The sequence below is a fragment of the Sander lucioperca genome, chromosome 16 (genome assembly GCF_008315115.2).
Source record: "Sander lucioperca isolate FBNREF2018 chromosome 16, SLUC_FBN_1.2, whole genome shotgun sequence".
Taxonomy (NCBI): domain Eukaryota; kingdom Metazoa; phylum Chordata; class Actinopteri; order Perciformes; family Percidae; genus Sander; species Sander lucioperca.
Genome location: NC_050188.1, coordinates 797,938 through 822,615, shown reverse-complemented (window position 1 = coordinate 822,615; position 24,678 = coordinate 797,938). Strand labels below are relative to the sequence as shown.

Genomic DNA, 24,678 nt, shown 5'->3' with positions numbered 1-24,678 from the left:
ACACACACACACACACACACACACACACACACACACACACACACACACACACCTCTCCTGGAGCTCCTGCAGAACCAGAGGAGGAGAAAAGAGGGTGGAAGAATTTGGCCTCAGGTCTTGCAGCTGCCTTCAAACTGCTGGTAAAGTAGAGTTAATGTCTGTCTGTCTGCCTGCCTGTCTGCCTGCCTGTCTGTCTGTCTGCTCAGCTCCTCCCCTCTCTGCCTGCCTGTCTGTCTGTCTGTCTTCCGATGGTTTGTAAACAGTTGTTTCAGTCGCTGTTGATGATCTTCACAGGTCCAAAAGACAAAAAACAAAGCGCTTGTACCCGTGACTTACAGGATCTTAACAGAAAGCAGCACAGACCTGAACCAGAATGGACCTGAAGGGACCAGATTCTCTCATGTTTAAAATACATTTACACGTCTGTGCTCTTCCTGGTTTTTGATGCAGCACTCCTCAATTCCTTTCCCCTTAGCTCACTGATGACCTTCTGTGGCGTTTGGAGACTTGGGGAGTGCTATAACTAAATCAGGTAGACCATCTATATCCAGGTTTTGCCTTTTTTTTTGTTGCTAAAAAGAATTTGGTTTTCACTTGACTTGTAATTTGTTCGGCCTCAGTTTCACTGGTATAGAGTAATTTCTCAGTCATTGTCAACAAGGCTTTGATAGCGAGCACATTTCAGCAAAGCAAAACTTTACTGAGTCAGCTGCATTAAGTTTTTTTTTTTTTTATCAACTTCTATTCCAAGAATCTGAGGTTCACAGTGGCGAAGAGTTCTGTACAAGCCAACAACTGAGAGCTGGTCTGCAGTCTGCATCTATGATATGACGAGACTGAATGGGACTGCCAATCTGGAGACACAAACCTGACACAAGACCCAAAGGTGTACGTTACAAAATGGTCCTCGTTGGGTAGCAAGGAACTCTCTCAGAGGCGCAGAACACACACTTAATGTTGGTCGACGGTCGTAGACAGAGGACATAAGGCCCGTCTTTGTCGTGTCTGTCTTTGTCGGGCTAGTTCTTTAAGCTCAGCTTACTCTGTCAGGGCCCTATTAGCCTATTTCCACTGCAGGAATGTTAAGTAACATGGGACGAGATCCTGGAACTAAATGGGTTCAGGAGGTTATAATAAAATTACTAGTTCCAGGTACTTTCTGGGATTGGCTGCAGTGCTATCAATCATACAACAAAAACAACATTGACCACCATTTCACTACCATTGCATCTATATGGAGCAGGACAACCAATCCTTTAAAGCATAGTGAAGAGAATTTGTCGGACAAACCAACATGTCCGGACCGTCACTATTACTTTTATTACTCAGCGGTCAACCAGAGGACACGGTTGATCAAAGCGGGACAAATTAGAAAGATGAAACAAGATTATAGAAAAGTAAAGATCACGATGCTGCCGCTCCAACTCCAAAGTGGTTTGATCTCTGGACATTAATTATCTCTGCAGATAATATTTTGTTTTTCAAATTGCACATAAAAGCTCAGCAACTTCCAGTTTTAAGCGGACTCGTGACAGAGACTCTGTGTGAGAAGATGCACAGTGTTACAGATGGCTGAAGAAACAGAAGCTAAACTGCACATGGCTGCCTGTAACCAGAGAAACTGCGAGGAGCATTTTTTAACAACCTCTCTGACATTTTATAGACAAAATGATCAAAGAGATTAAGTGATGATGAAAGTAATTGGTAGTTTCAGCCCCAGACGGTTTGTTTTAAAGCAGCTACAGTTACAGGGGAGGTAAAGCTGGTGGAGTTGTGGAGGGAGAACAACTGTCAGACATTTGAAACACCAATGACCAATCAAGTCTGCGTGGAGTCAAACTTTAGTTATTTTTCAGTGTGAAGAAATTGTCAAATGTGGAGTTTTGGAACATTTGTTACTGAAAAGGAAGAGGAATAGACGTTAGAAATAAAAAAAGTCATGCAGACGTTTTTCAAACTATTTCCCCAAGCCCAATTTATAAGTGAAATACTTAGGAAGCAAACGGAACAAAACTTCAGCTCAACACTGTCTGGGTTTCATTAAACTTCACACAAACGGCCTCTAGGTTATTTTTGTCCTCGGCTGTTCCTGCTGGAAGTCTCTCCGTCTGAGCCTGCTCATCCAGAAACTGAAGTGCTGAACATTTTTCCCTTTCTCTCCCCTCTGTTCTCTCTCTCTCTCTCTCTCTCTCTCTCTCTCTCTCTCTCTCTCTCTCTCTCTCTCTCTCTCTCTCTCTCTCTCTCTCTCTCTCTCTCTCTCTCTCTCTCTCTCTCTCTCTCTCTCTCTCTCTCTCTCTCTCTCTCTCTCTCTCTCTCTCTCTCTCTCTCTCGACTTCTGGTTTCCTATTGGCCTTTTGGAGTAGTGGTGGGAGGGTCTCAGAGCCTGACTGACTGTGGTCAGACCTTTGGTCTGTGGAGCTGCAGACTTAAGTTTTGTTTTCATCTAAAAGAAAATGTGAATGATTAAAACAGAGTGTGAGTGGATGTCATGGATAAGGGAGACCCACTTATCATGACGTGTAATGTGTGCGCTGCCGCTCTGGTAAAACTTCATGGAAGCAGTAGTTTTTGGTTGCCAACAAATTCATTGTTGTTTCATTTTTTTATAATCATGAAGGGTTTAAATTCTGTACTCATTTATCTTGGGCCCCATTTACACTTTTGTCTCCTTACTTATTGTATCACTATATTTACCCACATCACCCCATTTTGTTTGAGTGTTTGAACTCTGAGTGTAAATATATGCAATATATAGTGCTCTGAAAAATTCCCACAACAGAACTTGTCTTAAGGCCCAGACACACAGAGCCGACGGCCAAACGTCGGCAGAAAAGGCAGTTGGGCTGATCAGTGTCCCCAAATTGGTCAAAAAAGTGCCTCGGAACACACCAAAGCGACAAGATGTAATACGTCTCCATAACAGCAGGCGTGACGAACGCGTCACGTGGTTCTTGTTTCTCCGGGAATTCAAAGACAGACTGTCATGGCGGCTTGTTCAGAATACAATCTCATATTGTACTAAAATAGTTCACCGAAACGTGTTCCTGAAAACATTTTAAGCGAGAAATAGGCCATGCAGTTGCTGAATCTGTCTTCATTTCAGATCGACAAAGGTCAGTTTAAAGGCAGTTACACACCAACCAGACGGCCGACCCCCGGCAGAAAAGGCAGTTGGACTGACTTGGTCAAAAAAAGTGCCTCAGAACACACCAAAGCGACGAAATACGTCTCCATAACAGCAGGCGGCGCTAATCTGTATTGTCGCCCAAAAAATTAAAAACGGCAGCTGATTGGATGAACGCGTCACGTGGGTCTGGCTGCTGCTTCCGGATTGGCCATTAATGGCGACTCATTCAGAATACGATCTCATATTGAACTAAAATAGTTCACCGAAACGTGTTTCTGAAAACATTTTAAGCGAGAAGTAGGCCATGCAGTTGCTGAATCTGTCTTCATTTCAGATAGGCAAAGGTCAGTTTAAAAGATTTTCATCAGATTTTGAGAGGCTTAGTCACGCTCATCCCGCTTGCCACTTCCGGGTGAGTCTCAACTCCCCTGTCTCTGACTGAGCATGTCAGGTTGGCGAAAATGAAGGCCGACGGCTCCTCCAACGGACGACGACACGGAACACACCGAACAGACTCGAGTCACTGACCTCGCCAGACTGTCCAACGGCCGATTATCGGCTCTGTGTGTCCGGCCCTTTAGAGGTAAAAAGAAAAATTGCAATGCAATGCGCGTGCCAGTTCGCGCTGTGAAGCGTGTGTCCGCGAAATTCTCCGACATGCACTCTAACAATGCAGCCCTATTTCTGATACCGTGGGGGGCAGAAATGTTGCTGTGGGGGGCTGCCACGGTCAAATCAACATAGAGAAAACACTGGAAATCTCAATTTACTGCTCACTAAACGGTCTTTTTGAAGGGAGTAGTGAATGAGTGGACAAGGGTGTGATTTTGGACACAATGTAAGCCACATTTGTGTCTCTGTTGGCCAGATCACATGTCTTGGTTTTCCCAGCTATATGCAAATCAGTGTCGACATTACTCCAGTCCAGAGGCTTCATTCAAGTTTTCATGTGCTGGTTCAGAATGTAAACCGAAGTGCACATATATAGGTTAGTAAAAACAACACTATGAATATGAGTCATATACTATAGATGTGTGGGTCACTGTTAGTGTTAGGCCTGGGACAGGTGTTGGATTACAGTGTTATTATTAAAGGCTAATATTGGCACCATGAACTGATCTGAACCCAATTATTACAGTTTGATGTGGATAACTTCTTGTGCTTTAATTTAATTGAAAGGTCAGAGTGCATAATCAGGACCTGGCATTGAATCCAAGATCATGTGGTCTGAAAGTGAAACTCAATAGAAATGCTAATCTGAGGCTGAGTCTTTCTGTTTGGATATTTCAGGAGTGCTGCGGTTATTCTGACTGTAACAGAGGAGCTACATGTGGAGACGTGCTGCATACAATACTAAATGTCTCTTTCTGGATAGTCAGGCTTGTTTGGGCACCATCCCAATAAATCAGAGGCGCCTATGATTTAACAGCACCAACAACCCCCATCATGCACTGGGACACAGCTACAGCACATTTATTACGGTTATTGAGGCTGATACAGAGAACTGCTCCAACTATGAGGTGTGAAGGTGTGTGTTAGATCTGCTTTAATAATGACAGGACTGCTGTGTATAGACTAGTCATTACACACGCACATGCACACACTCACACACACCCATTAGGACCCCAGCAGAAAGCTATATCAGGGCCAGCAACATCACTGACAGCTCTTTTTTGTCTGAGAAGCTGCAGCAGGTAAAAACCTGTCTTCATTTTTGTCTATTTTACTGCGGGCGGAGAAACAACATGGATCTGTCTTTTTGGTTCCAGTTGCTGGTTTCTGCAATAATTCAGGATTTAAATTATTTTCCAATCCAATCCAAACCAATCATTTGTCTTCAACAGTTGAGAGATGGCAGGAAATGAGGGGAGAGAGAGAGAGATGGGGAATGACTGGAAATATAGGTCCCTGGTTAGACTCAAACCTTGGGGTTTTACCATGGGGTAGCCTAGCATTTCTGAACTTTTGATTTCCACCCATGGCTGTTGGGAGAATTAACTGTTTTATTTTCTTTTTGTATATTTCATAATCCTGCTGGATCCTGCTGAGAAACCAGTGAAGTCTAGGGCTGGGTATCAAACCCATTTCTTTTTGTGTACAGGCTGAAATACATTTGTACTGTAGTATCAAAAAGTGTATGGCTGCTTGTGTTTAGACTTCCATTTAATATTTGAGAATTTTGGCTTTTAAATGAGAAAAGGGGTTTTGTAGAAAAACATGTTTATATTTCTCAAAGTAAGGCTTTGAAAAAAGCGTCAATTTGTTATCAGTACTTAGAAGGTTTTGATACTAATAGGACCGATCTATCAACAGACATAGAGAACAACCATTGGAGGTAAATGTTTCTGTGAGGCAACCTGAACCTGGACTGTGCTGCTCTGCAGGGATGAGGTGGTGGCTGGTGGTAGCCAGTTTGTGGCTGCTAGTGGTCCTGACCGTCTCAGACGCCCAGGCCAAGATCAGACATCGCAACCAGAATGGTGAGATCCGCCGGGGGAAGAGGAAGAGGGACGGACAGGGTAAGACTCTGCCTCTTAAAGAAAAACACTGATATCTGACACAATGGCTAACAAGAGGATTTGCCAGATAAGAAGATTGTTATCAGTGTATTCTCTGAGATAAGTCCAGCATGTGTTAGCCTAACTTAGCACAAAGACTGAAAGAAGGAGAAAATGCTTGCTTAGCATTTAAAAGTGAAAAAATAAATCACGATGGAAACATATTCAAAGCATGGAACAGTTGTAGACATAGAAATGTAAAAAAAGGAGACATTTCAGTTCTTAGCAGCAGTTAACGTTGGCGCAATTTGTTGACCAACACCCACTGGGCGCAGTGACTTCATGCAGCATCTCAAAAGGCCTGAACGCCAGGTTTGAGCTCACTCCTAACATCACCTTATGTTCTTTGGCCGTCACAATTCATAGTGCAGTCGTGTTTTCTTTCAAATTTAAAAAACTAATGACACCAAATCAACTTTTAACACGTAGAGTCCCTCAAGGGAGCATCTTGGGCCCCCTACGTTTTTTTTTATTATATGTGAATACTTGGAATCTTTTAAATATTTTTGTGTATTTATAAATGCCACTGATCTAATCATTTTAGGGCCCTTTTACAAAATAATGGGAATACAGTAAAGTCAGTCTCAAGTGAGGAATTTAGTAAGATCAAGACCTGGCTCGTAGACAACAAGTTGTCTACTGATATGGCTAAAACACAATTACTTATTTTTGGTTCAAAACCTGTCTGCCTTTTAGAAGTTTCTAGATAGATGTAGATGAAAATTGATATGACCATGTGTTGCAGGTCCTGGGAGGGCCAGAGCGGGGCACTCTAGACCTCCAAAGATCAGACTGGTTCCTGGTCCCGGCATCCCAGTGGTGCCCGGAGAAAAACAAGAAAACACTCTTTTCTTGGAGTCCTACAAGAACCTACAAGAACAGCACTCCAGCTACAACGTTATCCCAGGTCAGTGAGACCAGCAACACCGACTTAACCCTTGTGTTGTCTTCCAGTCGATCAGGAAATTTAAAATGAACTTTTTTTTGGCGAAAGATTTTTAGTCATTTTTTTTTTCTATGCTTTTAAAAAAATGTTTTCTACGTTTTTTTTTTATTCAATTATTGGTCAATAAACCTTATTTAAATGACATATTACCTAATTTTTGAGTGACTAATAGTTTAGTTCAGAGGATGTTGAGTAAAATCACAGACTGGTTTATGTCAAAGTTTAGTCTGGGAAATGGTTTTAAATCCTTTAAAAAAAATGTTTTCAAATGCTTTAAAATTGAATAAAACATCCAACATTCAAGGAAGTAATCCTTCATTTTACCTGCAAGAACGCTGTATGGGTTCAATACGACGTACCTCCATGCATCCATGTTATTTTAAGGCAATTTGGTTGAAACGGGTCAAATTTGACCCGAGGACAACAAGGATTAATCCAGGTAAGTAAAACCAGCAAGACTAGAAACAAAGCCTTAATCCAAGTTAATGAGACCAAACATTTTGTTTAGTGAGACCAGTAACTCAACCTTAACTCAGGTTAGTGAGACCAGTAACTACTACAGATGCTCTGATCAGGCTTTTTAGGGTTGTTATAAATTAGGATTTAATAATTAAACTTCCGCAAAGATACATGTTCACGTTTCTACAGATCTTTGTGGTGAAGGGTGTTATGGGTACCATACCTCCAAAATAGATCTGCAACATTTATTATTTTCATTATCAAATCCTTAAGCCTATAAAACAGACTGGAGAAGTTGGAGCCATCAAAAATGTGTTGTTTTGGCTTGATAAACTGCTTATATTTATTATCAAAATTGTTGCAAATACTTTTATGTCGATAGACTAATTGATAAATCAACAATTGTTGCCGCTCCCCTACCAAATATAACATGCTGTGCAATGCTACATATCAAACAAGCTGATTAATCAAACTTCTGTTTAAGAAGCAAGTTAAAATAGAACAATGGAACTGAAGTGGCCATATTAACATAATATCCAAAGTTTAAAAGAAAACAACCATGTGAAAGTCGCTGAGCAACACCAGTGTGGGTTTGTTTATGTGCAAACGGAAAGGCATGTTCCAGCCTTTACTTTATAAATATAAAATCTCTGATACCACCAAAAATAATCCACAAAAAGTCTGTTTTAATTTAGAAAATAAAAACATGTAGGATAAAACTTCAAACTTTCAAGTAGATTTAAACAGTGCACTAGCATGCACCCGTTTTCAAAAACAATTTAACAAGTTAATTTGTCTCAGTGTTTGTATGTTTATGTGTAAACCAACATGGAAACAGGCTGAGTATGTCTTTGCATTTAAAACTGGTAAGTGGTATATTACATAAGAGTTTTTTAGTCAATAAATCTTATTACAACAAAAAAAAATTACTGAATAAAACAGGACATTTTAAATCAAACAAGATGTAAGAGAACAGCTTAGCTCTGAGGCTTCATCCTCTTCTCATACTGAAGCTGCCTGTTACAGCTCAGTAATTTAATGACAAATCATCACATTCCAACATGAACAGAATGGAAAACCATCTGTGGGAAAAGAGCTTGACATATAATAAGTCCTACACAGAGTTAAGGACAGAGACTCAAAAGAAGGACCTCAAAGCTACGTAGAAACCCTTCAGTTTAAAACAATAAAGTCAGCATTATGTAATTAGAAGGGAAGGTGGTGCTGGTGGCAGCTGCAGGTTTTTTTCTGGTTCTGTTTTTGCTGTTGTTTGGGATCTGAGAACATGCCTCTGTGTTCAGACAAGCAGACAAAACTACTGTAATGTAACAACTAACAGCAGTTACAGAAACAGAAAGTTACAGATATCGGGCTGACAGGATAACCAATTATCTTTGCGAATGTTACAGGGTAAAAGTGTAACAGTGTGAAAGCTAATTATTGATCTTTGGAACAGCAGTTTGACAAAATAAGCAGATCTAAGGTCAACCTACTAGCCCATTTTCTTTTTATTTAATGAGGGCCCTAAGAATGACACTTTAAAAAGTGACCGTGCGTCCTCTGTGACTCTGGTGCATTGTGCCAATGCATTGGTGCCTCCCCCCTTAATCAGCATTTACTGGAATTACATATTTAGATCAGCCTTTTCAACAGTCTTCATTGCATCTGACCTTTGTTCTGACTTTTTTTTTTAAAACTAAAAATTACGCCATTTACTTTTAGTTTATATTAGCTAATGCACAGAAAGATAAAAATTTTGACTTTGGGGGCTCCTAAGTTTCAGTGCTTAGGTTTGGCCGACCAACAGTCCAAAAAGGTATTCAGTTTATAATGACATACAAGTAAGAAAAGCAGAAACATTGTCACATTGAAGGTTGAAACATAGACTTATCTGTGTTTTTGCTTTAAAAATTATGTCATTGTCAATCATTGTCAATCAATGAATCAACAATTTTTTTCACTGCAAGTAGAAAAACTCATGGAAATATGCAGTGATCAACATAGAATAATGGTGTCACAGCAGAGTCTGATGGTTGCTATTATTATTTAAACAAAACCCTGCAATTTACTAGACAATACAGATATTCTACAACAGCAAGACAATATTTTACAGAGAAAAGAAAAGCTCTAAAGTATGTGCTCCAGCAGAGATGACAGGGTGACAGTCACACTCCTCTCAGTAAAAAGGACAGAAATAGGAGAGATGGTATTTAAGAGAAATAACCTGAGCCTCTTAACTACCTGTGTTTCTATGGATGTAACAAAGAGCATACCATTAGAAAGGATAGATGACAGACAGGACGGACTTAAAATAGAAACAAAGAGCCTCTTGCTGCTGTATCATAGTAGTTTACAGTTTTTCCTACTGACTCACAACCAGTCACAGCCTCGTCCTGTCCCAGGTCTGATGTTAAAAGGTGGAGTTAATGCAGAGGGAGGAGTGGAAACCCTACAAATAACTGCTTTGTCTTTTTCTGATGGTAAAGTACAGGCTTTAGATTTGACTAGACGCATACAGCAATTACAGCAGCAGGGCTGCTGCTGAGGAGGAGGAGGATGACAAGGGTCCAAACAGTTCGGTTGTTGTCCTGGATGTTAGGTTAAAGCTGTAACCCCGCAGGTTTAAATTTGCCTTGTTCTAGACCTCTAATCTCTGCCTACATTTCTGATTTGTTCAGTGATTCAATTCTGTCTGTTGTGCTCAATGACAGCTGTTCCTTCGGTGGAAATAAGAATAGTAGCGTCAAATTATACTTTTTTTTGCCATCCACTGATCGCTGTTTGCGGCAACTGCATGTGTAAACACATCTGCCTACACGAACAGGCGAACTATTATAAATAAAGAGAACCATGATTGTGCCTGCTGTTGGTGTGGGAGTAGCCTATACGTATGAAGGCCTTTCATTTTATCCACATCACGCTGGCTTTCATTGACGTATTACTGATGTTAAATAGACTCGCGTATAGACTCGGTCATAATTCAACAATAACCAAATTACTTTTACCCTCTTCATATTTCACCCACTGTGAAACCAATAACGATCTTGAACTATAATGAACTACTGAACTGACTGTGATGTGTCTGTTGTTTCAGGTAAGCAGGGCCAGTGTGTGTACCGGGGTCTGACCATGTTCAACCAGGCTGTCTGGTCTCCTAAGCCCTGTGTGACTTGTCTGTGTACCGGAGGGCGAGTGGTTTGTGACGAGATCACCTGTCCCGTAGTACACTGCCATTTCCCCTTCACCCCTGCTGGGGAGTGCTGCCCCGTCTGCATGGAGTCAGGTAGAAACACAACATGTGGAAACGCCATGGTGCAACATCAAGAGGCAACAGAGATGAGCAATGTTTGACAGTCAGGACCAATATTTGAAGGATTTTCTTTCAACACTTTAAAAATCATAAGAAAACACAAGTTTTACTGGAAATCATAATTAGATCTACATCTACCCTCAGCTTTCCAACAGGTTCATTTGATCAAGTAGAAGTCTCATTTTGGAGTTAAAGTCTTCATCATTCAAGTTATATTACTCATCACGTCTCATGGAAGAAATTAAATTAAATATTTTGTTTCCATCTCTGAGGCCTCGGCATGTTGCTTCCTGTTCCATCATGGCTTTATAAAATGTGTTTAGCACATTTTGGATCAATTCAACACATGTTGTGAAAGTTTTAACATGTCTGTATTATTGGAAGATACTACATGTTTTCAACATGTCCAGGATAGGTTTCACTTTACTGTCAATTCAATCTCGCCTTGATGAAAACTGGAGGTACAGTACATCTGAATCTACAAAAAATACAAAGGTGTAAAAAGAAAAAGAAACCAGGTGCTCACGGTTGAAAAGTTGTAAACTCCAGGTGAATCAAGGTGCTCTTGAAGTCAAACTTTATGGTCAAATGTAGAAAAAGGGGAAGCCACTCGGGCTAACTTCAGGTACACTTGCACCGAGCCAAGGATAAAGTTAAAATGCAGTTATTAGTTTAGAGCATATAAAAGTTAAAAATCTCTAACAAAGGAGTCATTGCCTCATATGTACATACAAAGATATATAGACAAGTTGCCAAGCAACATTATTGTGAGTTTATAGGGCCATATATATATATATATATATATATATATATATATATATATATATATATATATATATATATATATATATATATATATATATAGTTGTGCCATAAACTGCACAAATGACAAAAGTAATGGGTGGAAATTGTTCAATAACCCAAGAAGGAAACTCCCGTTAGCTCCGATTGGACAATAGCTGATATCATTTCTTGATCTGGAGTTTTAGTTTTGTACGAAACTTGGTGAGGAAGAGACGCCTGCTTTAAAGGACAATTCCGGCGTAAAATGAACCTAGGGGTTAATAACATATGTGTACCTAGTCGAACGTTCTCTGGGATCTGTTTTCATGCTAATCTAATGAGTCTCTAGCTTTTAACAAGCTACCGCAAAACTGGTGGTTAGCCGCTAACGCTAGCTTTTGGGGCATGGGGTATCACTATTTTCTACCAATAACAAGGCTCAAAATAGCACCACACTTAAACGGTAGTATAATGAGGGTATGGCTGTGTGGTAGCTCAATATAGTGCATATGTCAGGCTCTGTGATCAATGCTTTGCTGATCAGCTCCATATATTTATTTATTGTAAACAATTTGTCCATATAACCTTTGTGAAATTATGTAGGAAAAAACGGCAGTAGTTGAATTGACAGTAATAAACTCATTGTTCACAGTCATACACTGCAAAGTCACTGTGTGCATGTATGGAGGTGAAGCAGGAGGAAACCTCTCAAAGACATTTTGTAGGTGGAATACAGCATCTGACATGGTAGCAGTAACTATAGAAACATGTACATATCTGTATAAGTACACTATGTATTAACTATGTCTGCTGTACTGCACAGTATGTGTGGAGTCAACTGTAAAAGAATAACACTAAGATCTGTTTTATACTTTTCTTATTACTTTAAGAAAAGTGTTGGTCCATCAAGTGACACTGAGGTATTCTCAGACAAAGTGTCCCTTTTGGCACACAGTTTTATGACTATAAAACAGCATTAAGTGTTAGACAAGTGAGCTAAGGTTGGTCTAAAATATTCACACGTTCATATATATATATATATATATATACACACACACACACACCTAAAGGATTATTAGGAACACCTGTTAAATTTCACGTTAATGAAATTATCTAATCAACCAATCACTTGGAAGCTGCTTCAATGCATTTAGGGGTGTGGTCCAGGTCTAGACAATCTCCTGAACTCCAAACTGAATGTCAGAATGGGAAAGAAAGGTGATCTAAGCAACTTTGAGCGTGGCATGGTTGTTGGTGCCAGACGGGCTGGATTGAGTATTTTCCAGTCTGCTCAGTTACTGGGATTTTCATGCACAACCATTTCTAGGGTTTACAAAGAATGGTCTGAAAAAGGAAAAACATCCAGTATGCGGCAGTCCTGTGGACGAAAACGCCTTGTTGATGCTAGAGGTCAGAGGAGAATGGGCCAACTAATTCCAGCTGATAGAAGATCAACTTTGACTCAAATAACCACTCGTTACAACCGAGGTATGCAGCCAAGCATTTGGAAGCCACAACACACACACAACCTTGAGGCGAATGGGCTACACCAGCAGAAGACCCCACGAGTACCACTCACCTCCACTAAAAATAGGAAAATGAGGCTACAATTTGCACAAGCTCACCAAAATTGGACAGTTGAAGACTGTAAAAATGTTGCCTGGTATGATGAGTCTCGATTTCTGTTGAGACATTCAGATGGTAGAGTCAGAATTTGGCGTAAACACTGGGCAGGCTGGTGGTGGTGTAATGGTGTGGGGGATCCCTTTCGCCTTCAGAACTTTCTTAATTCTTTGTGTCATTGATTCAACAAGGTGCTGGAAGCATTCTGTAGAAATGTTGGCCCATATTGATAGGATAGGGTCAAACACGGTATTAATATGGTGTTCCTAATAATCCTTTAGGTGAGTGTGTGTATATATATATATATATATATATATATATATATATATAAGATCGTTTTATTCAATTTAAATTCAGTACCAGCTGGCACCAACATATGTGAACACAAAAAGACCAGCTTTACCTGACTGTGGTCATACAAGAGCAGTTCAATGGGATCTGGTCCAGACTGGTCTACAGCAGCCGTCTGCTCTGTAGCTACAACAAGCTGGTCTGTCTGCATGTGTGTCTACAACACTAACACACAGCCGTTTGTCTGTCTGTCCACCTCTTGTTTGTCTGTCCTCAACAACTTTAATCTCCATCCTGTATCATTCTCTTTTAGTTTTATTTTTCTACTTTCTCCTTTCCTTCTTTCTCTTTTGTCTTCTCTACTCTTATTTCTATCCCGTTCTTACCTTCCTTATTTCTATACCATCACCTTTTTCTTTCCTCTCGACCACCTCCTGCCCTCTGATTGGCTGCCCCGCACCACCCTACACCCACCCTAGACCCTGACCTCAGCCTTGACCTTTCTGGTGACTCCCCAGTTGGCAACGATCCCGGCAAGCCTGTGAGCCCGCTCACCCAGGAGGAGATCCAGCGAATCCTCTGGCGGGAGGAAGAGGAGCACCGCCAGGAGGAGGAGCGCCTAAGGAAGAAGGATGAGGCCAGGAAGAAGAGGAGGAAGCAGCGGAAGGAGCAGGCAGAGAAACAAAGGAAGATAGTGGAGGAGAGGAGGAGGGAGGAAGAGGAGGCGCTAAAGCTGCAGGTGGAGAAAGAAGAGGAGGAGTGGAGGAGGCTTATGGAGGAGGAGATGAGGCGGCAGGTGGAGAAAAGGAGACAAGAGGAGGAAGACAGGAAACGCAAAGAGGCAGCGGAGAGAGAAGCAAGGGAGAAGGAAAGGAAGCTAGAGGAGGAAAGGTGGAGGCAGGAGGAGATGCTGAGGGAAGAACTACTGGCTCTGGTGGAGGAGGAGGAGGAGGAGGAGGAAGAGGAGCAGCAGGAGGAAGTAGAGGAGGCGCTGTGGCTGAGAGGAGATGTGTTTGAGATGCCCCCAAAAGGACCTGAGGAACCTGAGAAACCAGACCTCTTCCCTGCTCCCATCCCAAGACCTCCTGCTGCCACAGAGGATGAGCTGAAGGAGATGGAAGCAGAGGTGGAGGAGGAAGGAGAGGAGAGGGAGGTGGTAGTAGTAAACAGAGGAGGCCTCCCTCCAGGCTGCTACATCTCTGATGTCACCCTGACATGCGAGAACGCCAAACTCATCTACTTCCCTCCTCTGGCCATACCGGAGCTCAGGTCTCTCAGTCTGGAGGGTAAGTCAGCACCAAGACCAGAGAAGGAGAAGGTAGTGCCAGAGAGCTCCACACACTGCAACATGCAGAACAATCTTTACCACTTTAACACATATGTCACTCGTCTGAGCATTGTATTTATAGTTTGTAGTTGAGATTTTCTTTTCTTTTTTAATTCTGATTAAGTGCAGCCTACTAAATTTTGCACACATTTTTATTAGCTACTTTTTTTTCCAAATATTGGAGGTCCTAATTCAGAACTATTAAGTTGCTTAATAGATGAGTCTGGAATCATTCTTTAGTTTCCTTATTAACAACAAATCTCACAAAAAGACCAAAACCAACAATGTGTTCGTCCGTCTGCTATACATCTACGGCTCAAAGATGTATAGTTTCTTTTTAAAGGTTCAGTAGTTTCCTAAAAAAGCTGGGCACTGTAATTTATTAGCAAACGTTACTCAAACATGAGGACATGATTAATTGAATCATCAGAATTTAGGTGACAGCCCTCGTCTGCCCATGGGATTTGTTGACAATAAGAAAAATATACTGTAGAAAAACACCAGACTCATACTTTAAATTATTCATCTGAAAAGAATGGAAGTTTAAGTTGGAGATTCGGACTCCAAAAACTGATGTGACACGATCAGCTTACCTGTTTCATCGCTAATAAAAAGAGTGAGGAGAGACACTTGCAGCAAATTCTGCCATTTTATTCAATCAAATGGAACCTAATCCTATAAGTTGCATTTAGAAACAAAAAATGCAATTAAATAAAACACAAGCAACCTGAGAATCACAGTCACCAATTTGAAAACACATGCTCTCAGTGTAAACTGACTGAAACTCTTCTGACCTGCAGGCAACAACATCAGCAGCATCCCAGCAGAAGCCTTCAATGGCATCCCTAACCTTGAATGGATCGATCTGAAGAAAAACAAAATCACATCTGCCGGCATTGATGCTAAAGCCTTCAAAGTAAGACACTAAACCAATGCAGCCCTTCAGAATAAAACCCAACTTGTCTTCCAACCATCTGCCAATTCTCAATTCTAGTGTTTCTCTAAAGGCGACCAAAGTGTGAAGGCAAGCGTGTAAACCCGATATACTGAACATCTGAAGTAATACAATCAACCAGAAAGAAGTGAGAATTTCTGTGACATAATGACAACAATATTCCCAAAGATGTTTAGGTGTCACATAGACCAACAAGACAAATAACGGAATAACAAATCACTTAATGTTTCTAAATACTTGAAAATAGGAATCATTGTGTTTTCATTACCTTAGAATGAGCCGTTTATATCTACATAAGGAGCGGGTCAGCCATGTTGCACTGCCATGTTTCTACAGTAGCCCAGAACGGACAGACCAAACACTAGCTATAGAGAGGGCCATTTGTGTGTTTGCATCAGCCACCATAGTTCTCCTACACGCTTGGCACACAGGAGAAGTTTCAGTTGGTTGCAATCTTTAACCTCACCGCTAGATGCCACTAAATCCTACAAACTGTGCCTTTAAATAAACCTGTGATTGTTTTTTAAAATGGGTATTAACTAATAGCTGTAAAACTATAAACAGGCCAAAGAGATGTACAGGCATTTTTTGGAAATATTTGTGGTATGAAGGGGGGGCAGTCAACTTCCCAGTATCACCATTACCTCTGTGTGTGTGTGTGTCAGGGTCTGAAGATGCTAAGGCGCCTGTACTTGGATGGGAATCTTCTAGAAGACGTGCCCGCTAACCTTCCACCCACCCTGCAGGAGCTGAAGATCAGCGAGAACAGACTGAGAGGAATCAATAAACACAGCTTCCAAGGTACTGCCATTGTATCCCATGATGCACCTCCATACTGAAAATACTCTGCCAGCTGTCATTCACTGACAATAGATTGTTTATAGACTCATCACACCGTTGGTCTTTTTGAACTGTGAAAGTACCGTTTACTCTACATTTGCAAACATCAAAATGATACAGAATAGTGTGTCTTTCTCCAGAGACATTAACCAGATAGGAGCTTCATTTTGTAGTTTGGCCAACTCACTAAGATAATGTTTATTAGCTACAGTTGACTTAAGTCAATTGTTGGCAGTTGATTGTTCACCTCACAGTTTAACCAAAAGTTAAAATCAGATTCAACTTTGACATTTGGTTGAAGGTAAAGTAAATTGGACCCTGTGTTGTCAGGCTTTAACCAGTCTTTGTCTCAAATGAATAATAATCATCTTTTGTGTTATATAATTCACAAATGCTACTATTTTACTGTAGGTGAGGAGGGCTGGGCGATATGGAGAAAATCAAGTACCACGATATTTTTGACTAAATATCTTAATTTCGATATTGCGACGATATTGTATGGTTGACAATCGTTACTTTCACTAAATATTTACACAATGAGATTTGGGATAAATAATCATCAGCAATGTCGATATAATGACTAAGTGGGTAAAGGCAAATAATAGAACAACTAGAACAGTCTGATAAATTCAGAAAATGACATCAAGTTACTGTAATGCAGCCTTTAAAACCAGTAAAAGATGTAAGGTTTAGAAGTGGAGTTAATTCATAGTTGAAAGGTGTAAGGCTCAGAATTTAATATAATTTATATTTGAGTTAATTTACTAGAAATGTATTGACAGTGTTTAGTCAGTTAATCATTTACATATTTATGTTACACAATTATTAGTTACATATTTACGTTTACATATTTAACACAGTCAGGATATTCTATAATCTACCTCTCTGATTCCCTCACGTTTACCTCAGTCTAAGTTCTCGCTTCTGATTGGTTAGATCAGTCACGTGGAAGGTCCGAACAAGGAAGTGTTGTTGTTGTGAGTGGTGCTCAGTAAAGTACCGCTGGAGAAAGTCATCCGTCTCCATCCTGCTGTTTGTTCTCATAGAGAGTGATCCACCACCACATACCGAACCCTCACGTTACAAAGACAACACTTATGTCATATTATAGTATTACAATATAAGAGGATATCTAGTCTCATATCACACTTTCAAAACAATATTGATATATTGCCCAGCCCTAATGTAGGTGCATTGTTTTGTTAATCAAATTTCCCAGCACTTTCCTGCAGCTGCCCAGCACTCGGTGATGTAAACCTTCGTTACACTTTGCCACTCACACTGTGATCTGCACAGCTTATACCACTGATTATGTGTAGTCTTAATTGCTAAGCCTCATGTGTTGTGCACTACCTTTTGATAACCTATCCAACAGTAATGTTATAAATTCATGTTACAATGAAATAAGAATTTGCTGTTTTGTTAAGTAACTGTTTGACTATTATAGTCTGACACACATTTCCTTGCTGCACTGACTCCGAGACAAATTTCAAGTTTACAGTACGTTTATTTATTTTTTATCTTTTAAGATCTAAGTAGCCTGGTGATTCTGGAGTTGGAGGGAAATCTGCTGAGTGAGGGGAATGTAGATCCTCTGGCCTTCGCTCCCCTCAAACAGCTCTCCTACCTCCGACTTGGCAGAAACCACTTCCGCATCATACCACAAGGCCTTCCCATTTCATTGCTGGTATGAAGTAATATCTGTTTACATAACTACTGTATCTTTCCAGCTCTAACCTCTTCATTCCCCTACACATAGGCAGACTTATGACTTTATTCATAAAAGTCCAAAGGCCTGTACTACGAAGCAAGATTTGGCGTTAACGAGGTAACTTCAGGTTCAACCCAGGGTTTTCTGTACCACGACGGTGGAACACTTGTTACCAGGTTCAATCACCGTGGTAACTTATACTGAACACCTAACCTGGTCGGGAGTAGGTTAAGTTGGAGATTAGAGATCAACCGGTGTAAAAGCACCGCCTACTGACCAATCAATACTCGATTGATAACGGTGTCACCGTTCTTAGAAGATCAGGCGGAGCTCGGTGCGCGGAGAGAGAGAGAGAGAGAGAGAGAGAGAGAGAGAGAGAGAGAGAGAGAGAGAGAGAGAGAGAGAGAGAGAGAGAGAGAGAGGGGGGGGAGAGGGGGGGAGAGAGAGGGAGAGAGGGGAGAGAAGGATGCGCTCATAAAAGTTAAAACATTTAGAGACCGACAACCCCGTTAACATTCCCTGATGGGTATTTTTATGAAATATATAGATTTTAATGGGAGGGAATTACATATAGGGTATCAGTATCTTGAGCCGTGTGTTGCCAATGCGCACATCGGTTTGAATTATGTTTTTATATATTTTTATTTGCTCTCACGATCGCTTCCACTGCCAGGGCTGCAACTGAAATAATGGGCTAAAGCAACGGCAGTTTATGGAAAGCACAAGTATAATTATATTCAGATCTTGTGCCTGACTGATGGGGAAGTGATATTTGATAAGTGTTTTGATTTACGCATTTACAGCGTCGGCTATTTTTTTGCCAGCTTTCCTCCTGTTTTAGGAAGCAGCGACTGTATTGCGTTTTGCCTTCAAAACCATGTCTGTGTTCTTCATATTTATGTAGAATTATAATTTGCTCTTCTTATATAAAATATGCGGCTCTGGTAGATGTTTGCAATTGGTCGTGCTGTGCAAACACCACCTCTTTTATGTGAACGTGCGTGTCGCTGGATTGGGAAACCCTGGATTGACTGAACTAGTTGTTAACCAGCGTTGTGACACAGGTTATGCGGGACCGCGGTTGTTAGGGTTAGTGAAGCCGGATAACTGAAATAAATCCAGGGCATGTTGATCTTGATTCGTAGTACAGGCCTCAGGACACAGTGGGTTCAAAAACCATCACCAACCACAGTCTGCTGCTTTGGTGTGATGGTGCCACCAGTAAACTGACCTAGGCAAAACTAGTCATCATGGCTCAATCCTCATGGTACAATATGTTCAAAGGACTCACTTTGAAAAAAACCTTTGTACTGACATTTTGGCAGGCAGTTGGCAGAAATAGGTACAACACTCAAACAAAAAGCTAAAAATAAGTATTAATAAACCCGCCAGCAACATATTGTTCAGTCAGTCATTTAGGTTTGCTGATGCATCAGTATTTGTTTTTGGCTCTGACTTCACTCTGCTTCTACCTGTGGGAAACCAGTTCACCCAACTTGTAATTACTGCCTCTGGTTAACCACACACACCAGGGACATGCTACTGCTGTAAATCTATCTTAAAACCAACCAAATGTTATGACTTTCGATTGTTTCTACACTCTATTGTAAATCCAAAACCCAATACCTTTTCTTGTCATTAGTCCTGAAGATTGTGATCTACCTTTAACATTAGTTATTTGCCAATTAGCTCTGGGATTCCAGGATTTATCAGACACTTTCACCTTTGTATAGCCAAGTGTGATAATGATCATGATTTTAGGATGATGTAGAGTAACTACTGTCCGCAGACACCCAGAATGTGTCAGTGTGTGTCTGGTGTTCATCTGATTAGGTTGCCAGTTTAAACAAAGATTGCAGGTAGAACAAATATGAATTTAGTTTTGGGGTGGATTATGCATTTATAACTCGAAACAGTCCCAACAAACCACAGGCTTGTGTGCCAAGATCTCCTAACCAAAAGCGCTTAGTTAACAAAAACAGTTTAATGACAAACTCGTAACTCATTAAAAACCTCATTATGGGATCCTACTGTGACTCCGACACTAAATTCCAGTGATTGCCCATTGTCAGACATTTGGTTCAGTTTTTTTTCTGTCGTTCAGGAGCTGTACTTGGAGAACAACCTGATTGAGGAAATCTCAGAGACAGTTTTCAATCAGACCCACAGTCTGAACGTGGTCTCTCTGAGACACAACAGGCTGGAGGAGAACAGGATCGCCCCGCTGGCCTGGATCAACCACAGGTCCGACAAAAAGAAAGACCTGTCACTATCACTCATGATTCCCCAGGGTTGCAGGAATTTACTAGCTATGTATTTCAATTGTCATGTTGGCTGTCACCAATACAGATATTTTCATTTCACTACCATACCTATATGTGCCGTTTCCAGCAGTGTTTTTTAATCTCTGTTTAATTACCACCTTATCCTGATGTATTACTAAGTGTTTCCAAGAGTAAAGGAACATTTGTTTTGGTACTATACTGTACCATAGTGAATGGTATCTTATTTTCTATTCAGTTTTTCAATTAATTACTTATGTTCTCATTTCCTTACAAATCCTTCCTCCCCTCATCTTCCTCCTTCTCTGCAGAAATCTGGAGTCCATCGACCTTTCACATAATCACCTTTATCTAGTTCCATCATACTTGCCCAGATCTCTGGTCCACTTAGTGCTGGTGGGAAACAACATAGAGAGGATACCTGGTACGTGGAAAGTGTTGATGGAACACATGGCTGACAAACATTAAACCTAGCAGATGGCAGAGGTTTAAAATTAACTGTCGGAGTGAGGAATTCCTCAACGTTTAGGCCCCCCCCCAAATTAAGAATGACATACTATTGTATTTTCAACAGCACGAAAAGAGCTCCAAGGTGGCACTAAACCCAAGTTTCAGGTACTTTCAGGGGTTGCCTGCAGTTATCTTAATTGTGATTGGTTGAGCCGAAGAAGGTCAATTACAACAAACACAAGAGTACCCACCGTTTTACTACTGCATCTGTAGGGAGCAGGACAACCAATACTTAAAAAAAAAAATAAGAACACAACAGAGAACACTAGTTGGGGAACTTGTTGAAGCTGAACAGTTAGTTGGAGAGAAGGCCATTCAGAAGATGAGAATATGTCTCATAATCTGGCAGAAATGGGAAAATATGACAGTCAAACTGTGCAGGGAAAATTAAAAAAAAATATCCAACAAGACTATAGGGAAATAAAAAAATCCACAATGCCTGCAGTGGCGCCAAACCAAAAAACCAAGTAGGTTAACATTCTGGCACACCGTTTTGAGCAACTGACCGGCCCGTCTGTCTTCCTTTGTATCTCGTATTGATGAAAATGTGACAGTTCATTACATTATGAGCTCCATCATCTTTGTCCCACAGTCCCTTCATTCACTTACCAAAGAGACTATGTAAATGCAATTATGAAATTTGATAGACATATAAAACAAACTAATCGTTTGTAGATTGTAAAAAAACAAAAACAGGGTCATGGTCTTCCATAGTTACATTGTCTCTTTCCAACACCTCCACAGGTTACGTCTTTGCCCACATGGACCCTGGTTTAGAGTATCTCTACCTCTCTTACAACAAACTGGATGGAGAGGCAATCGAGCCTGAGTCGTTCTTCGGCTCATACGAATCCATGGTGGAACTGTGTCTGGATCACAACCAGCTGGTCTCTGTCCCATCTGGCATCAACGAGATGACCAACTTACACTTCCTCAGACTCAACAATAACATGATCAGGTATGAAGCCATCATCCACAAATATCCATCTATTAGGGATGAAGGATTTCCTGTGCTTTTAAAATGATTACTTCCTGGGAATATGTCTGTCTTTTCTCCAGTATTCCTGGGATTTCTCGCCATAAATGGAGTTGGATTTTGAACTCCTGTTTTAAAAAAACATAATTTGAACCTAGCAGAATGATTTGATCCTGTTTTTCATCAAGTTTCACCAGTTTTAATCAGTGTGAGTGGTTACATGGAAGTGTGGGTCTACCTTAGCACTGACCTGAGGTCATACTGTGTGGAGTGGCAGAGAATATCCGCCACATGCAGCTATTTGGGATATGGAAGAACGGTCAATGGATGTTTAGTTCTAACAATTGGTTGATCATCTGCAACTTGAGATGGAGGCTACAAACTGACCCATGTAGGCTGAGTCCTTTGCAGCGGCCCGGGTTCGAATCTGACTTGCGGCCCTTTGCTGCGTGTCATCCCCCATCTCTCTCCCACCTTTCCTGTCTATCCACTGTCACTCTGAAATAAAGGGAAAAAAGCCCCCAAAAATAATCTTTAAAAAGAAAAGAAAAAAAACAAACAAAAAAACCTGACTTCATACTTTTCATTGACAGACTTTATGCTCCACTTTGTTCACCCTTTAAATAATCATTTGCTACTTAACTGTAAACTGACGAGTAACTGAAAAAAACCTGCTGCAGTTGACCCAGTTAGATTACTGTAATAACAGCATTCCATGGTTGAACTACATCTACAACAGTTGGGTGGTAGTTCTAATGAGGTTTGGAGAAGATGTATTTTATTTAATACATACAATATTTCTCAATATGTGAACAGAGCCAAACACATGCTAAAAATTTCCATTCCGGTCCGTCATTTCAACGAGTTATAATAACGTACTCATTAAGTATCTAATTATATGTACAAATTGTAAAGACATTTGAAGAAAATGTCTGATTTGTGATCTCGGGCAACATCAGTGATGGTTTGACTTGACCAAGTGAATTGCTAAGATCTGGAAGCTGTGTTCCTAAATGTCAGCTATTAACTTGATGAGAACAATGTTATAATGACTAATAGAAATGACAGACGACACTATAGAAATAGGACCCACATTTTTATCAATTAAAATTATCAATTAAAAGTGTCAATTATAGGTATGTCATTTTTTTTTATTTTTTTTTACAGCATAATGAAAATGGAGATTGATTCTTAAACTACAAACATAGGACCCAAGTTGTAACAAACAGCTTTTTCCCTTAGTTATCAGAACTCTGAATTCCTCCCTTTAGCCCTATCCTTACATACCACTGACACGCATTACCATGATTGTCTGCTGTTGTCCATTTCTGCATTTGTGCTGCAGAGTAACATACTGCACCGCAATCAAATCCCACCGGCCTTGGTTTATCTATAAAAATGTACTTTACTGTTAATTAAGTAGCAAAGCTGCAGACAGAAAACAATGAAACCAGGTGATTAATGGAAATTAATTTTAATAATTAATGGCTCAAGGAAAAAAAAAAAAAAAAAAAAAAAAAAATTCAATACAGTCCTATAAGACCAACAACAAAGACTCCCACAACAGACCAGATGACTGAATCATTCATCTCAGCCCGCCAGACAATATTAAAGCTGAAAGTTCACTGAACTGAGTGTTGTCTTGACGACAAGAAACAAAACAAGCTGATGCAGGTTTCCACCTGAGAGTCACCCTGAATCACCTTATTACTCACTCACAGGTCCATGCACGATACACATACTTAGTCCAAGTTGTAGGATAGTTTTATATAACATTTTAAACACCATAACAATCTTCACTGCCAAGATGGCTGATACTCCCGGTGGGAAATTGTAACCAGACTCGAAGCAAATACTGCAGATTATTTTAACATATGTGATACTACAGAACAAACCATGACAATAACCTACAGTACAGACTTTTTCTAGTGTTAGTCAAAATCTGGAGACAGACACCGGCAGAACAGAGCGAAATCTCGGTGACCAGAGCAGATGTAGTAAGGTCGCTGGCAAAACAATGTCTGATTTAAAAGAAATGGAGATGTCCAGATCCACAGCATAGGGCACAGAATGCTTCCGTGAGGAACTCCATTATCGTTATTAAATGTCTGTGATATAAAACAGGCTAGACTGATATATTATTTTTGTTCCTGACAAGTATGTAAAAACACTGACTCACACCAGCTTTTCAATTGTTAAGATTTGTGGTCTTATGATACATATGGTACATTGAATATCTTTAGATTTTTTAAATATTGGTCAGACAAAACAGGCTTTAGATAATTGTGATGGAAATGTTCTGACATTTTATAGACCAAATGATTAACTGATTAAGAAAATGATCGTCAAATTTATTGATAAAAAAAATCAACGTTACACTTTTCGCTATGCACATAATAGGACTAAAGCTGCGTCTAACTGCATCCTTATGCTGTGTCTTCCAGGAGCATCCCTGACGAAGGCATCTGTGACCCAAACCACAGCGGGGACACCACCCTGGTGGCCCTGAGGCTGGAAAACAACTACATCGACCCCCAGAAGATCTCACCGATAGCCTTCTCCTGTGTGCGCTCCTCCTCCAGTGTGGTCCTTAAACCCCAGAAAACCAAGTGACCACACAAAACCAAAAACTAAAAGACACTTGTTTAAACCCCCAGAAACACAGGGGCAAATATTTAGATTTTTTATGTGCCAAGAGAAATCAAAACATAATATATTTCCCCTCCCCAGCTTCCTCTGATGCTGTATGCTGCATAAAAACAAGATTTGCTTCTTCTTTTAGGTCTGGTAAGTTGTTTTGCACTGTCGTCTGGCCAACCTTAGCTTGGTGTGAAGTGGCAGAACACCTTCAGACTTCAAATCAAACACATCTGTCTCCTTTAGTAAAATGTTAAACTCTCTAAATGGAAAGAACTCCTGCACCATACACAGTAAAATGAAAATGCTAATAAAGAAATGGAAAGAATTCAATGAAATGAGA

General features: G+C 40.4%; 2 protein-coding genes across 9 annotated transcripts in view; one reads left to right on the top strand and one right to left on the bottom strand.

Annotated features, from left to right (window-relative positions):
• Positions 1-24,678, bottom strand: part of LOC116047811 (centromere protein P) — a 106,936-nt gene that overhangs the window by 4,646 nt on the left and 77,612 nt on the right. The gene's annotated exons all lie outside the window — the stretch shown is intronic.
• ecm2 (extracellular matrix protein 2, female organ and adipocyte specific) lies at positions 22-24,678 on the top strand. 7 transcript variants are annotated; one of them, XM_035993264.1, is made up of 13 exons: positions 22-140; positions 5,512-5,646; positions 6,431-6,592; positions 10,185-10,373; positions 13,577-13,875; positions 13,915-14,383; positions 15,225-15,340; positions 16,045-16,180; positions 17,749-17,906; positions 20,035-20,174; positions 20,524-20,636; positions 21,467-21,680; positions 24,143-24,678. In XM_035993264.1, the coding sequence occupies exons 2-13, from the start codon at positions 5,514-5,516 to the stop codon at positions 24,309-24,311; spliced, it is 2,298 nt and encodes a 765-aa protein (XP_035849157.1). In that variant the 5' UTR covers positions 22-140; positions 5,512-5,513; the 3' UTR covers positions 24,312-24,678. The 7 variants fall into 7 exon arrangements, with proteins under 7 accessions (XP_035849157.1, XP_031152662.1, XP_031152659.1 ...); XM_031296802.2 differs by having other exon boundaries at positions 13,616-14,383; XM_031296799.2 differs by having other exon boundaries at positions 13,577-14,383.